The 16,471-nt window shown below is 42.2% G+C and overlaps 1 protein-coding gene across 1 annotated transcript in view; it reads right to left on the reverse strand.

Annotated features, from left to right (window-relative positions):
• The window catches only part of LOC118777718 (putative cytochrome P450 120), a 48,214-nt gene that overhangs the window by 495 nt on the left and 31,248 nt on the right, over positions 1–16,471 (reverse strand). Inside the window, exon 10 of the mRNA XM_036528833.1 lies at positions 6,212–6,299. Coding sequence (XP_036384726.1) covers positions 6,212–6,299 — 88 coding nt within the window. The remainder of the gene's footprint in view (positions 1–6,211; positions 6,300–16,471) is intronic.

Here is a 16,471-nt window from a genome sequence, read left to right on the forward strand (position 1 = left end):
ATTGTTCACTTATCATGCTTTATGACCATATTTGGTGTAGCAGGGTGTGGTTATGGTCCAAGAGCCAGATTTTTTTTTTCATTCTGCCACAGAAAACGATGCAAATACTCATTTAATATGGCAGGGAGTCTTCAGCCCTGCACTGCTAACAAAGCTAAAAGAACAGTGGTCACAAGATGTTGCCATATACAGTACAGTATCACGTCAGACCCATTCCTCCTCCTGTGACCAGGATGTTCCATATTACTACAACATGAACACGGAATCCCAAACTATGAAGTTATATAAACTGTTATTTACTGACCTTCCTGTTTTACATTTCAACAAGGATCCCCACTGAATTTACCAGCGAATTTTCATGGCCAAAAAAGCCTAATGTGTTTTTGCCGGTTACAGGCGATCTAATAATATTAGTCCACTGTGACTCACCCTGCAATGTGATTTTCACAGCAGCACAAAAGGGAATGTGAGTAAATTACATCAATATTTCCAAGCTGTTCACATCAATTGGTGTAGAAAGCAGAATATCCACTGTTTTTTTCTAACATAGATGGTCAACTCACAATTTACATAAAAATGTTTGTGGTGCAAAATGAATTTCCATTTGGCACAAAAAATCTGCTCTGTATCAGCTGAGTAACACATAATCTATTTATAGCTAATTTAAAGTTCTAAACTTTTTCGAACCCTGCAATATAAAGAATACCTGCCAATGCTGTCAAGGGCATATGAAATGAAAAAAGTCACTGATGTCCACTGGTTGCTACCTGCCATTTCTAGAGAGATCATTTCACATTGAAAACATCCCCACCAAGAAATGCGACCACATTAAGAATGTTATCTTACTTACTTTCAAAATATTAACAGGTCATATTAAGCCTTTTCAAACAACTGCATAACAGCTAACAGTTTCACGTTGCGATAGTTGAACACCTGTGTTAAAGAAGAAACCCCTTTTTATATACGCTTACAATTTAGTGATAGTCGATTATATGGCTACAAATAGCATCATATGGCATTACACTACAGTGTATCCAAGCATAAACTGGTTGGCAATTTCACTAATTGACTTAACTTATTTGATGATTTAATTTTGAGATTATTGTCTTGCTCAAACTGCGTTATTGATATAAAGTGTCTTTGGGACAATTAGCCACAATTTCCTTCTAATGAGAGTAAAATGTTCAAAGATACACACAGGCTTTCATTTTTATGTTCGCAAACCTTCCCTCATCTTACAGTGTGGTCTGAATCTCACTGAGATCTTAGTGTACTGAAGCAAATGTACCATAAGTGTAAGTGGAATAAATTATTTAGCCAGTTACCAATAAAATATACTCTCCAGACTGTCTTTTTTCCTCAAGCATTATGCCTCATAGCTGGTTAGGTACAATAGCAGATAAGGCATTGCTTTGAATTTCTCTTCTGTGGCTGTCAGCTGAGACTGTTGTCTTGAGGTAAAAACAGGGAAGAGAGGAGAAATAATCTCAGATCACTTCCCTCCTCAGGTATACGAGGAGCACAAACCATTTCTCTTGACAACTGTCACCAGCTCCGATCATGGTTAATGTACGGTAGCTTACCAGAGGCACCAATGATATATGCATCAGAAAAGAATAATAAAAAAAAAAACTCTTTTTTTCTTTCTGTCTGTGTTTTATAAAATAAAAACTATTGCTGGTGACACACTTACATCCATACAGGTAACCAGGTATAGTGGCAAAAGGAAACTGAAGGAGCAACTATCTAAGGAATTCTTAGAGAGAAAAAGTCTCATCTTTTGCTGGGGTGTCTGCCTGCCTAGCAATTTTTTAAAACCTACATTTAAACTAAGCATCATACAGCAATAGAACAATGTACAAAAATAAACTTTAATGCTCCGCACCATATAAATGAATGTTTTATGTGCTGAATAAACATCAATTTCAAAGGATTAAGAATGAAAGGCATTTAGGCACCAGTCCAGTCAATGTTATTCTGTCTTCTGTCTGTATCATTTCTGCCACTGTTCAGAGCAAATCTGGCAGTGAAGTGAGGTCTACATTTGGCAGAGAAATTGCAGCAGTAATCTGATGTTCTTAGCTGGCTGTTGTAGGGAGATTCGAACTAGTAACGCCAAGGAAAGTCTGCCACTGGACAACAGCAATGAGACAGGAGGAAGCAGGTATTTTCTCACCTTTCAGACCTTAGGACAGAGCCAGCAATCAGCCAAAATTTTTGCATTTTCTAACCCAGCAACTTTTTATTATTGGGTAAGAGCACATCCAAATAGCTATTACTGCCTCAAAATGCTCTATGTGTAAAATTAATAGGAGTTGGCAGGTCTGTGAGGGGGAAAGACACTACCCAGAGGAACATAATACAAGCCTTCAATGAGTGACATTTTGGTAAGATGCATCTATGAGCGTTCACCTCTGGTGCCAAGCCAGAGAGCAAATTTGCATCAATCACAGCTGTGCCTGCTTCTCTCCCTTCTCCAGAAGGAGTGCTTTTGTCTGGGCTCTGCCTCCAGAGTGTTAGTGACAAGTCTGACCTATTTTCCCTGCTATCTCCAGTGTCTCCTCTAGTCACAGTGATTCATTCACAAGCCCAGGGAAGCCACAGCTCTGGAAAAGTGGCATAAGTACTGGCCTCTGCAAAAAACAAAAATGTTAAACTGAAGTTAAACTGAATTCTTGATAAAGTGCAAAGATTTGAGAGAAGTGACTAATGTTTTGTAATGCAATTAATACACAAGAAGTGTTATTTATGCTTGACTCATGTTGCCTCTTCTCTTGGAAGACCCTGTTTTTCTGATTTACTCTTGCCTCTGAGATACTATAGAAGAGGGAAAATTTAACAAATGAAATGCAGGATGATACCCTAGCAAAAAGGACAATTTTGACATCGCATTAATTAGGAGTGTAATCTAATTCTGTCTGATTTTGCTCCCATCAAAAGGTGTGTGTGTGCATGTGTGAGAGAGAGAAAGAGACAGAAGGAGATAGAGAGAAAGAGAGAGAGAGTGACAAATGGCCCATCTCTCAATGCGTAGCATGGGTGGCGGGTTTTGGCCATGCTGAATTTCCCAAAGACAAACAGTGATGGCTCACTGCTGACGTGATGGATTCGGCTGCTGCCTCCTCCGCAGTGGTGGGTCTGGTTTTTCTGAATGGACACGGCATGCATTCACTGCTGGGCGCCTGTGATAATCTGTGTGAGAGCACTGTGGAAAAGGATAGAGTGTGTGTGTGTGTCTGTGATGTAATAGCCTGACTAACAAGCTTCTCCTACATTAAGACAGTCCACAAATGCACAAATGCAGATGAGACACTAAGGTTATCATTGCTATTTTATTATTATTATAATTATTATTACTTAGCAGTAGTACTAATAGTGCTTTTATCAGAAAATGAAAATGTATGATTAAAAAAAATCTATAAAATAAATAACTCGTTGCAAATGCAAGATGTACTACAGAGTAGACCTTGTGAGATGTTTAAATGCTTGGGAGATGCAGCTACTCAAATCAAACCAATTCGGAACCCGCCTGTTGCCATGGCACCTGAAGGAAAGGCCTGCTGTTCCTGTAAATGTTTCATCACATGATCAGCTATTGTCATACACACCTTTTTGCTGATACGCTTAGTACTCGCCAACTTTTCACGATGACGGCCGACTTGACCGACGGCTTCCGACGCCTGCTCCCTCTGTATCAATACTTGTATAAAAAAAAAAAAACACCATTTATCTTTTCTATGACACACGAAACAGCAGCTAATGGCACATTGCGTTTGCCAGGCAGCCAGTGAGCAGGATGCAGGGTGTAAGTGAGGGTGTTACTGCAGGTCATTCCACATCAGAATGCAGGCTGCGTCACCACTATTAGTCACTGCATGAAAGCACTGTTAGTATTAAGCACTCAGCATCAGACAACAAATTCACAGAATAATTGTTGCAAGCACTATGTTTGCTTGATTTCTTTTTTTTTCCTGGAACAAATATTGTGCAGAGAGGGATTTTTTAATTTTTTTTTTTTTTTTACTATGGGATCTGTTGAAAGCGAAATTTAATTTTGAGCTGTCCTATTTAATCCCACATTCTGGTACTGTTGAGTTTACTAGGGGAATAATGATTACGTCATGTACACAATCAATTATCTCAATTGTTTTGAAGTGAATCTTAATCGCAAATTACATTACATTACTCTCATTTAGCTGACACTCTTATCCAGAGTGACTTACATAGGTTACTATTTTACCCATTTATACAGCTGGATATTTACTGAGGCAATTGTGGGTTAACTACCTTGCCCAATGGGTACAATGCCCTAGTGGGGAATCACACCAGCAACCTTATTGGTTATGAGTCCCACTTCTTACCACTATGCCACACTGCTGACTTTGCTGAAAGTAATATGGATATATATTATTGATTCTAATGTAACATCCTCCCCACTTTTGTTCTTTTACCTTACAGAAACATAGTTCATTTGGTCTGTCATAAAATAAACATTAGCGTCAAAAGCTATTGTAACAAAAACATTGAATATGGTTGCATAAAATCTATCAATTAGAATTAAAAATGGTTTTTAACAGTTTGAAAGGTCTTCAGCAGGGATGCATCTTTGCACTTGATTAGCAGGGTCAGATAATTTTGTTTTCAGATTCAGTTCATTAAATTATACATTAATTTTTAATCAACTGACTGGTATTCTTAATCTTATCGCACTGTAGCCCATTCATCTGTATCCATACTGAATCGCTATTGAATCAAAGGTGCACAACCCAGCCTATTACCCCATCCACCTCTTCTGGAATTCCTATGCACATCACAAATTTCAATCATATCAAGTTAAATGGCACAGAGTCATAGCTATGATCACTCAGTTCATCTCGTTTCCACGGAAGATAAAATGTCCTCTGATCGACAATCATGCTCTCTAAGCAAAATTAGTCACCCATGGATTAGCTGATCGCTATCTTATAGAGTGCTGACCTTTCTAGCATCAAACATTGGAGGATTCACACTCTCACAGCTGCGTCAGAGGAGCCAGCATGACATACAAAGTGTAGCCAAGCAAAGGATGACTAGCGCTGAGCCAACCCCAGTCTGATCAGTCAGTTTGTTGATTGTGGGGGCTTCGGCAGCGGTCCTTGTTAAAATGAATGTGACATTGCGGGTTTTATTTCTCAAGTGTAATTACTGCCAATACCGGGTTACCAGTGTGAGGAACAAATATCAGACATCAATACCTCGGTCGACAGGATGGTCTCTGTTCCCAATACATGACTGCTGACAGATAGGAGCGGCCTGGAAACAAGAATGTGGCGACTTTTGCCAGTCAAAGTCAGCGGACGCTAACAATACCTTTTCTGGCGTCACTAACCCCGTCAGCGGCGGAAACGGGTTGCTGCCCACTCAGTGCTGAGTCACAGAAACACACCTGTCCTCCTTGCCCACCTGTCGCCTCCCACGGTGAGCCTCATGTCTGTCTGCGCTCGCTTAGCCGTCACTGCCAGGGAGGGGCCTGGGCCAGATGGGCCCTCTATGCCTGACCCACTTTTCCACCTTACAGATTGTGTCGCCACTCTCTCCTGCAACAAACATGCCTCTTTCCTCCAATCAATACCTCCTGAGCGCTGTTCCGGTGACTGGGGCAGTATGCATCCATGCTTTCTCATGCATCTTGATGAATTAACAAGGTAACACCTGACACCTAAGGCTAAGCCTAGCCCAGCTGCAGAGAGGAGTTGGGGCTGGGGATGCTCCTATGGTGTAGCTTGCTTTGCTTGCTGTACATTTGACATTCTGCCACTGATCTAAATAAATACATAAATGAAAATACTCACCTGCTGATCGTATTATTATTATCAGAAGACATGACTGGTGTGGGAGACAAGTCTATTCTCTGCATCCAGTTTTTCATCATAGTCTTAACAACGCCTATGTCTGTTCATTGACAAGTATTTGTGCAATGAGGGCAAGCTGTCATAATTTTTTAGATATACTTGTACAGTCCTTGAATAAATTTTAACTTGCATAAGTGGCCCTTTAAACATCCAATGCTGCAATTTCAGGTGAGAAGGAGCCAGCCCTGGGAAGCTCTGAGGAGGACTTTATAATTATCTTAATATCAGAATCTGAGGAAATGCATCAAGTGGTACAAGTAGCACACTTGGGCATAAATGAGTGAAATATGAAAGTGTGTACCATGCATTGCTACACCTACCTTGAGAAACAGGTGGTTCAGCTGGGCTCCAATGCAATTTCTGGGACCATTTCCTAAGCTGCACAGAAGGTTCTCCTGACCAGCATTCCTGAAAGAGGAATGTACAGGAAAAATACAGGTCAACAGAGGAAAAGTACCTCCTTGCTTAACTACCAATGAAAACTGATACTGTCCAAAACTGCTCTGGTATTTCAGTACTGAAATAAAGCCAACCCTGAGTCTAGGCCTCAAACTCAGAATCCCCAGAGACTAAAGATTCTGTTCTGCTTTTATCTGTTGTGATGACTACAGGCATTGCTGGGCAGGGGAGTCAACGCAAGTCAAATAATCACAAGAATGTCTTGTGCCCAGAGACTGGGGCAGACAGTGAAATGAGAGCATCTTCCCCTTCCGGTCCAAATCTCCCCCTCTGAAGCGGGACTCCTTGAGTCATAACTCAGGATGGGGTGGGGGGAAGAAAGCAGAGGAGTTTCGCAGGTTCCTTCAATGCCAGCGGTAACAGGGAAGAGAAGAACAACCTGTAAACTCAACACCCTTATCATTATAGTGGTAATATCCGGTGGTGGTTCACTGGAAGAACATCCACTGTTGCAAAAACATCTGATTAAAAGGGCTGAAGCAATCAGAAGAGACTGGAACAGTCATCTTCTTCTGGCTGCAGAATCAGCAGTGGTTTGGTACACAGGCCGGTGTCTGTCTGGGCAGACGGGGACTGCTCTCCTTTCCCACACTGATAGAGCCTATTAATAATGCATATCCTTCAGCCCCTTCTGCCTCCCTCTGGAACGGGAGAGAAAGGGAGGAAGGAACAGATTGGCTTACAGCTCTGCTTCCCGCCCAGGGGGCAAAAGTTTACAGGGGCACGGGGTCCACATGGAGGTATTACATGGTCCTCACCCCCATTTTTCAGGACGTCGCCTTTTGCCACGGTTTTGCCCCACCCACAGCTGGCCTGTGCACTACAGCAAGCACATGAAATGCAACAGCCCATCCCCTTGCTTTTACCCTACAGGTCATGGGTCAAAGTGCGAGGATGAAAGCATGTATGTTGTAAAATAAAACTGCTGAAATAAACAATGCTAGCAAAAAGATATTCAGTTACCCGAATGCAGGTTTCTGCATGCCCTTCTATAGTCCTATGCTGCGGTATTATTTGCTTGCTTCCTAAAGCTGAGGAATGCAATAATATGGCAAACCTGCTGCATGGTGCACATATAGTGTAACAGATCCTGGCCCTGGCGTGACTCACTGTTCTTACTGATTTTAGCAGTTTGTGCAACTCTCTTGTCAGATTGACTTAGGGTGTGGCATTGTGTTAAGCTTTCTCAAATGGTCTATGGCTGTATGTTGGAGACATTCATGTCTCAATGGTTTAAATTATGCATGTATAGCACATGTCTGTGAAAATGTTTATCAATGATAATTAAATAAAATGCAATAAAAAAATAATAGCCCCTCATCGCCTTAAGAGATCAAATTATAACACTGAAAACCCACTGTGAAAACACAGAACCACTGTAAAACTGTAGCAAGGATGTAGTTAGAAAGCTAGGCGAGAAATGGATTCACTGACATCCCCTTCTTCACAACACCTTTAAGGCATATGCAAACGCTGGCACATGCATATGCCAAATAGAGATACGAGCAGCTGCCTACATACCCCTCTCCCACCAATCAGCACAGCGCACAGAGGCATGATGGTACATATCAAGAATTCTGATCAGAGTGCTCTGATTGACAGGAGGGGAGGTGAGGGGATTGTGTCCCCCCCCCTTCCTGGCACATCATCGCCCATTTGGGAGACTACGAGGGGGCCTAGGAAGTGAAGCGTGCCCACGCAGAGCTTGGACTTAGAAGGTCTGTGTGTTCTCTGAACTGCGGAAAGCAGGTGGCCCCTTCTGCAGAGGGCTTCCACCCATAGGCAGACCTCCAATAGAGCTATGCTGAATGCAAACATTCAAACCTCATCCCAAACCCACTGCCGTGTTTCCGAGACATCTTCCCCCTGCCGCCGTATGGCATATGAACTGCAGTGACAATCGGAAACAACCTAAGCGCTTGCCAACCGCAACCTGTGGTCACAGTCCAAGGAATACAGCTAGCATCACCTAGTCTCAGGAGTGACTGGCAGCTTCAATTTCTAGCGTAAATAACATGGAAGCTTTGCCATAATTTGAAGGATTTTAGGCACTTGAAACTTTGACCAGAGAAGGGAGAGAACCTTCAAAATTACAAATGGTGTGGATTTCAGCTGCTATTTCAATTGGATGGTGATAATGTATTTTCATGAAGACTGCAAAACTCGAAAAAGGGGAGGCGTGGTTTCACTTCCAAAAAACAAGCGTGGGTCTGCTCACATCTCTCCCTCTGAACTGTTTCAGAAAGCAATCCAGCACCCGGTGACGCAGCCCTGTTATGTAACATCATGGTTCAAGACCTGCCATGATGTCAGAGAAGTGTTATTTTCCTACTAGCAGAAAAACAGAAACAAAGTAGAGAAATCATCAGCACAGTAGCACCCTATTGACAGGCATGCTTAGGACTTTGAGAAGGCACTGCTAATATAATCTCTGTACAATGACACATTAATGGATCATGAGCTAGAGAAGGGCTGGAGAATAAATCATTTACACCTCACTGGTTAAATTAATTCACTGGGTAGAGAGAGTGCTAGTCATGAAACTTGTGTGGTGTGTGTGTGTGTGTGTGTGTGTGAGAGAGAAAGAGAGAGAGAGAGAGAGAATCAGAGCTCAGTGATCACGCAGGCTGGAGATCACACAGACTTTGCAAGCAGGCTGCTGAAGACGGAAACACGGAAAAATAAAAATGGACATCAGAGTGGATTCTCCTGGCCCCTGAGGTGAGGTGTGGGTAGAGCCTGCATCAGGTGTGTGGCATTTCTAATCAAGCGTTGCTAATAAATTGCTGGAAAAACCAACGGTGCGATGTGTGCCCGGTGAAAAAAGGCAGTCCCAGATCGGACTGGAGCAGGTGAGGGGAGGGATTGTGTTCAGTGATTAGTGAGAGGAGCGAAGAGCTCCGGATGGAACCGTAACAGGTGAAATCAGCCCTGCGTTTCGTTCTGGATGAGCGATTCTGAGGGAGATACCACGGCGAGCTGACGCTGCGCGGAAAAGCCCTCCCTCTCCAAGCACGCTCAGACGGCTCACCCGTCATTCTAATTAAAAGGCCCAGCAGAGAGGAGCTGGCACTCGGCAGAGAGGCGGGGGGTGGCGGGGAGCGCTGGCCAATAACTCATTAGCCGTTCCCGCGGAGACACCAATAATGACCCAACAGGAAACAGCCGAGCCACTATTGCGTGTCTCGGTAAACTCGCCCCCACACCCTCCGCTCGTGGCCGGCAGCGGTGACGCCCCCCCCCCCCCCCCCTTCCTCAGTGTTTGCGGGAACAGAAGTGGCCCGTGTGGCACCTGGAGGATTTGGGCGAGGGGGCAGCTCCGCCCACACACAGAGCCAGGTGCAGGAAATACGCACACTCACTTGCTTCCTCCCCAGACTGCCACTGCTGCTGCTGCTGCTGCGAAGTCAGGAACGCCATGCCTGTGCATTTCTACTGCCTCAGAAAATGATCACACACATTTAATACAATTCCCTATATGGTCATCCATGCAATAAGGGGACACTGGCCTCCCAGAGCATTTATAGCAACAACTGACAAAGAGACCAACAGTACTGTGTGCTGCAAAAGGATCAGTTATATGAATGTGTTGCTTTGCATTCACATGCTACGATACGTGTGCAACAGATGTAGGCTCCAGAAATGTGTGGGCACAATTGCAGCAAATGCCATTGGTCTGACACTGAGCTCTGTATTAGACAGGTGCACGTTAATATGATACAAGCATGAAACCATGGGACAATATGACTGTAAAAAATAAAATGCAAACAATGTAAGTACACTTTTGAGATGGAATATGATATGTACATCCCATATGCGCTCAACATGTAAAGACAGAAATGCATAATGAAAAAATAGAAAGAGTCACTATATCTTTTAAGGATGGAATCAAGAAACTGGAGATAATCTGAATTAAATATACATAAAACTGCAATTACTGCTCTGCACATTTCTCCACTTTTAGTGCATGAAACTGCAGTAATGTGTTTTGCTTGAAGCTGTTTGCAATGCAGTAAATGTTTGCTGAAATATATATTGAAATATATAGTTACAAAATTTAGTTCAAAGAATTTAATTTTTTGTTTTACAAATATTTTTTGTGCTTTAGCACAAGCACTGCTCTTTCTGCATTGAAGTACATGAGACAGTGCAGCTGACATGCATGCACAATTAACTCCAAATGGATCAGACAGAAGCTATACAGGTCATAACACCCTTAACCTCCCACAGTATCAGAATGGAGGCAAGGTTCATAAAGCTGCATGTAGCTTATTACAAATCATTTATGCTAAATACCTTTCAACACAATTATCTCTTTCTAATAGATAATTCACAAATTGTGTAATTAATTAAGCAGGCAGGAGTCATTCTAGGATCACACTGCCATCTGGTATTTCTTGCGTGATGTAGTGGAGGAATCTGTATCTACATTATAGTGACACTGGTTCTAGACACTTGGGTTCTACAGCACAGTAAACCATACTGTCTATTTAACAGCTACTTGATCTATACTTTTAAATGTAATTCTTATTTAAAAACATACATAAACATAATTAATTTGCATTATGTTTAAAAAGCATTTTCCCAAATATAAAAAAGCACATTATTAGCCATAGATAAATAGCTGCAGCAAGAGCGATCACGCACAGAGCTAAAAAGTTGCGCAACTGTTCACTGCAGGGTGAAGGGGTCATCTCGTGTGAAATCAACGCGCCCTTTGACATGATTTTCGCGTTTCCAGAGCTGGCGCATATGCTTCTCTCTTCACAGGCATGGCACCCTGGGCTGCCGTCTGGGCCAGCAGGGCGACCGGCAGTTAACGCACGGAGGAGCATCATGGGATATCGTCAGAGAGTGGCCGACCGTGAACGGGCCACAGGAGGGCAGCTCACGGTCATCTGCGCCTCGTAGCCAATTTATTTTCACACTCTGGTGAGTTTGGCAGCATCACTCTGACTCACACACTCCATGCATCAGAGTTTTTCTCAGAGACAACACAACGGCTTTGGATTTCTTGTGGGGGGCAACACGGAAATCAGGCAGAGTCAGCTTCTCAAAAGACAAAACTTCACGGAAAAGTCATGAATGATGACAGGATGACGGCAACAGCCTTCAGGCTGACTGAACCATGACGTTCATCGCAGCTGATGCTCACGGAAGAGACGAGGGCAAAGAGAAAAGCACAGAACCAATGCTCTGCCCATGATGCACACTGTAAATTCAGCACTGGTCCTCCTGACAGCTGCTCGGAAGCTAATATGTCCATAGCCCAAAGGACAACAGCCTTGACTGTCCATCTCCTGTGTTAGCTGTCAGCAACTTCCAACAGCAGGAAGTTAGAGAAAACTCAAGATCTGGAAAAATGTGGCCACAGTTTCAGAGCAACATACCAGCTGATGAGTAAAAAGGAGTTATACATTCTAAATAAGCAAGCATGGTTAGCACAATATTACGTAAGAACAAGACCATATGAGCACAGACCTATAAGCTGGAGAGGACAAAGAGGGTAAGAATGGAAGCCACTGAACAGGGTACCGCAAACACCAAGGCAAGAAATCACCACAGCTTGAACATGGAGTTATACTAAAAATTGTATCAGATGAAAATGACTTATGGGGTCATACACTGTAGACAGGGATTTCAGTTGATACAGTGAAACAGAGAAACATCTCTGCAGCTGCCAACTGCATCTGGATTGTACTTCACGTAAATGAAACCGCTCCCCAGCCAAAAATAAATAGGTTCACAGAATTTCTTAATGACACATTATGATCTGTTGAGTTTTGATGACACAAGTCTATGGTTTGGTTACGCAACACTATTGACAAGGCTGGTTCATGCAAAGTAAGATACACTCCCAGCCAGCCCGACGATCCAACACAACATCACCGTTCAGCTCGGCTCAACGACACTGACTGCATCCAGGTCTGCAAGGAACCTGGGGGTAGTGATTGATGACCAGCTGAAATTTACTGACCGCATTGCTACGACTACCAGATCATGCAGATTTGCGCTGTACAATATCAGGAAAATCAGGCCCTGCCTATCAGAGCATTCTGCACAGCTCCTTGTCCAGGCACTGGTCATCTCAAGACTGGACTACTGCAATGCTCTTTTGGCCAGCCTACCTGCATGCACTATCAAACCTCTGCAGTTGATACAGTTGCACGTCTGGTTTTCAACCAACCAAAAAGGGCTCATGTTACACCCCTCTTAGTCTCAATCCACTGGCTCCCTGTAGCTGCCCACATCATGTTCAACGCCTTGATGCTTGTGTACAGGGTGACCAACAAAACTGCACCTACCTACCTGAACTCACTGCTACAACCCTATGTTCCCTCCCAACTGCTACACTCTGCCACCGAACGGCGCCTGGTGGTCCTGTTGCATCGTGGCGTTAAGTCACTATCCAGGACTTTCTCCGCCGTTGTCCCCCGTTGGTGGAATGAACTTCCACACCTCATCCGTTCTGCTGCGTCCCTCTCTGTCTTCAAGAGACATCTGAAGACAGAGCTCTTTCGCTCTCACCTGAGCACCTGAAACACTTCCCCCCTATTTCCTATTAAACTATATTTTAAAAATGTAATGGTTTGGCTTTAACAGTCTAATGTATTGATTTGGTGTAATGGTTTGGTTGCAATGGCTTAATGCACTCGCTAGCTTTACCTGCTAGGTGGTACCTCATCTGGCCAACCCTTGGAACTTGTCATGCAGTACTTGTAATATTGTTGACTCTGTATGGCTTTTCACTTATGTTGTATTGTACCTTACTTGTAAGTCGCTTTGGATAAAAGCGTCTGCCAAATGAATAAATGTAAATGTAAATGTAAATGGGTCCTGACACTGGACTGAAAATTACAGGACTGAAGCTACAGGAACTGGTCATGATTTACAGTTGCTTGGGAAAAGAAGAATTTTTTGGTGTAATGAAAGCTTTTTAAATGCCCCTTGCCAACAATAACAGGGTCTTTCATAATGAGTGATTTTGGCTAAGCTTGCTTTTGACCTGATTCTCTTAACAGCTTCATGAAACAGGCAGGCATCAAATCAGAGGATGTGCTATATTTTTAACTGAAGCCGAAACAGCGAAAATTCACATCTGTGAAACAGAGAAACATCTTGTTGCAGCTGCCAACTGCATGTGGGTTGTACACACAAAACCTCCTCCTGCCAAGGGGAAATAGGTTCTTAGCAAGAATTTCTCCTGAATTGAAGGACGCATGGTGATCTGTTGAATTCTCAGGAAAAATATGTGTTTCGACAGTAATGCAAGAATGCTGATAAGGTTAGGTATTACTGACAACTGTATCAATGGTACAGATGCAAAATACATCTGTACAGAGTAAATATTCAACTAAATTTCATAAATTCCACAAGGTTTGAAGAATTCCCCACTCCTCTTTGTTCACAGAGGGAATTACATTTGCTCACATTCTGGAAAGTATTGCCTCTTTCAGAAAAAAAAAAGATTTTTGTTTACCACAAATCAGTCATTGTTTCTCTTACTGACAACAAAAAATGTTCAGCCCAGCCTAAAATGTGATTAACTATATCAACATGGATTAAATCGGGCTTTTTACCCCTCAATGCGACAGAACTTTCTAGGAAAAAACCCTACTCAGGGGTCATCTCGGTGATTAATCTTCGATGAAAAGCCAGTTTGTTTTGCCCTTCCCTAGCCATTGGCGGTGTGCTCCCCTTCGGCCTATAAGGGGAGGGGTGCTCTCTGACTCACTTCTGACTCATTCCCTTCCCCAGGGCATCATAGGAGGGAGCAGCATCTGTACCCCCCCCCCCCCCCCCCCCGACTCCTGCTTCAACAGAACTGGCTGTGCGGTCAATTATGAATGGGGTGCCCCCATTGGCAAAGAGACGATCAGGTGACCTGCCGCCATGGCAACGGCTGCCTGCTGCCTGTCTCCAAGGAGCATAGAGAGTGAGAGAAAGAGGGAGAGAGAGTGAAAAAGAGAGACAGACAATTGCTGCTGTCAGTCTGTTTCATTCACAACTGCAGCGCATTCTGGTAAAGACAGGTAACAGTGATAAAGTGCAAAATAAAACCAGGGATAAATAACAGATGCTGTGACCTAATATTTTACTCACCAGAACACATGTAGAAAAACCAGCAATAAATAAAAATGACTGAAGAATCCTGGGTACAGTTTTCCCTTATTTACCTGTTTCCCTATTAGCACATCCTTAAAAGACATAAAAGAAAATGGTCATATTGATGTTTTCACATACCCCATCCTGTGAACCACACCAAGAAAAGCAGTATGAAAGCATTATGTTGATTCAGGACTACCGGCCATTAAAAAATTGCAATGGAAATGGAGGTCTTCTTGACCGAGTTCATTATTCTAGCCGTGGAGGAGAACAGATTATGATTATGAGGTCATACGTTCCATTAACGCCTGTAATTTACCATTAAGTCAGAGCTCTGGGTAGTTTCTGTCTGCCAGATTTAAGATCAGCAATTCCTACCCTCAGTCCTCACCCAAACCAGTGGGTGTCAAACGCTAACTCTGATCCAGAAATAATTTCCAAGGGCATGAAGTTGTAACATCAAGTTAGGAAGCATTTGTCAAACAGAGTTCACACAAATGAAGCAAACTGGTCAACATACAGCTAAGGTGAACTAACTAACCAAAGGACACGTGACATCCCACTTTTTGAGGTTTTTGGTTGAAATGTTTAACTTTACTCTTCATTCACCGTATATGTGTACATAGAGTAAAATGGCAAGCAATTTAAACATAAACAAACAATTCAATATTTTGTTGTGCTAGTTACCCAGATCTAAATAATTCACCAATAATGCAACTGGTCTAGCAAATCATGATGCACATACGATTCAATATTTTTTTCCCTGGGAATGACTTTTGAACTTTTTGAATATTGAGCCTTTCCTTTCTAAAATCAAAGGGTTCTAATCTCTGAAAATGTTTATGTGTTTTATGTATTAGCCTTTCTCAGATTAAACCGTATGTATTATTATGGATAAAATCCCGTTTAATGATGCTGTAATAAAAAGGTAATTTTTTCATCATGCTGATTAAACATCATTGAATATAAATATATTCTAATTATGATAATACTATTCAACTATATTAGCATAGATGCAAGCCAGGAAATGTTCCAATTTAATTACAAATTTAAAAGAGTGAGGACCTGATGCCAAGCAAAACACGACTTGGATCAATGGCATTGGTTCATTTGAATAAGGACAATTAATTGAATCAGGGGACCAATAAAGCCTTGAAGGTAAATGGCAGCAACACTTTTACTTTCTGAATGTAATTATAGTGATTATTCTGCCCAACGCGTTGTTGAGGGAATAGCACATGATCAAAAAGGAGGAAGGAGGTTGTCAGTCAATACTTCCATCTTATTCCACTTTAGCTGATTAATCTATAGAGTCCTCAGTTCATTTTAAAGAATCAAACATCAGTTTCATACCGACACTAGTCTGCAGTATGCTTGTGTTTCCAGCACCAGGAGAGTAAATGTCATCACATTAGTTTTAACTCACTATGTTATGCATTGACAACGTTCCTTAATTTGAGACTCACTTCCTCCTTACAGACAAACTCATGTGCAAGCACTTGTGTATGTAAACACATGTACGTGTAACGTAGTATTATTCTAAAAACATTTCATTTAAGTAGAAATGTGCACATTGATATTGAACACTATATGAACACCAACCAAGCCTAGCACAAGAAAGTATTATAAAAATACCTTGGTCCTTTCCTGGCAAATTGACACACAATCACTAATGGAGATGAAAATGCTTGTGTTGAAAGCATTTGGAATTCAGGCTTAGTTTAAAGGTTTAAAAGGCTGCTGTATCCTCTTTTAATCAAAATTTTAATATTAATGCATGTAATTCCCAAGACTTCACTACATGTCATTTCCCCTTTTTCTGGTAATCACATTTTAAAGCTATTTGATCATGGTCATGATTTCCAAACTTTAAAATTTTATTTAAAATGAATTTTCACAAGGCCAGAATCACATAAATTAGTAAATTCACCCAGAGGGCCCACCTGTAGAGTAAGTTCCTTCTCTGACTACTCTGACACCTGCTGGTGTTTGTGAGCTTCTGAGCTCCCACATGA

This window comes from Megalops cyprinoides, chromosome 5 (assembly GCF_013368585.1).
Source record: "Megalops cyprinoides isolate fMegCyp1 chromosome 5, fMegCyp1.pri, whole genome shotgun sequence".
NCBI classification, from domain to species: Eukaryota; Metazoa; Chordata; class Actinopteri; order Elopiformes; family Megalopidae; genus Megalops; species Megalops cyprinoides.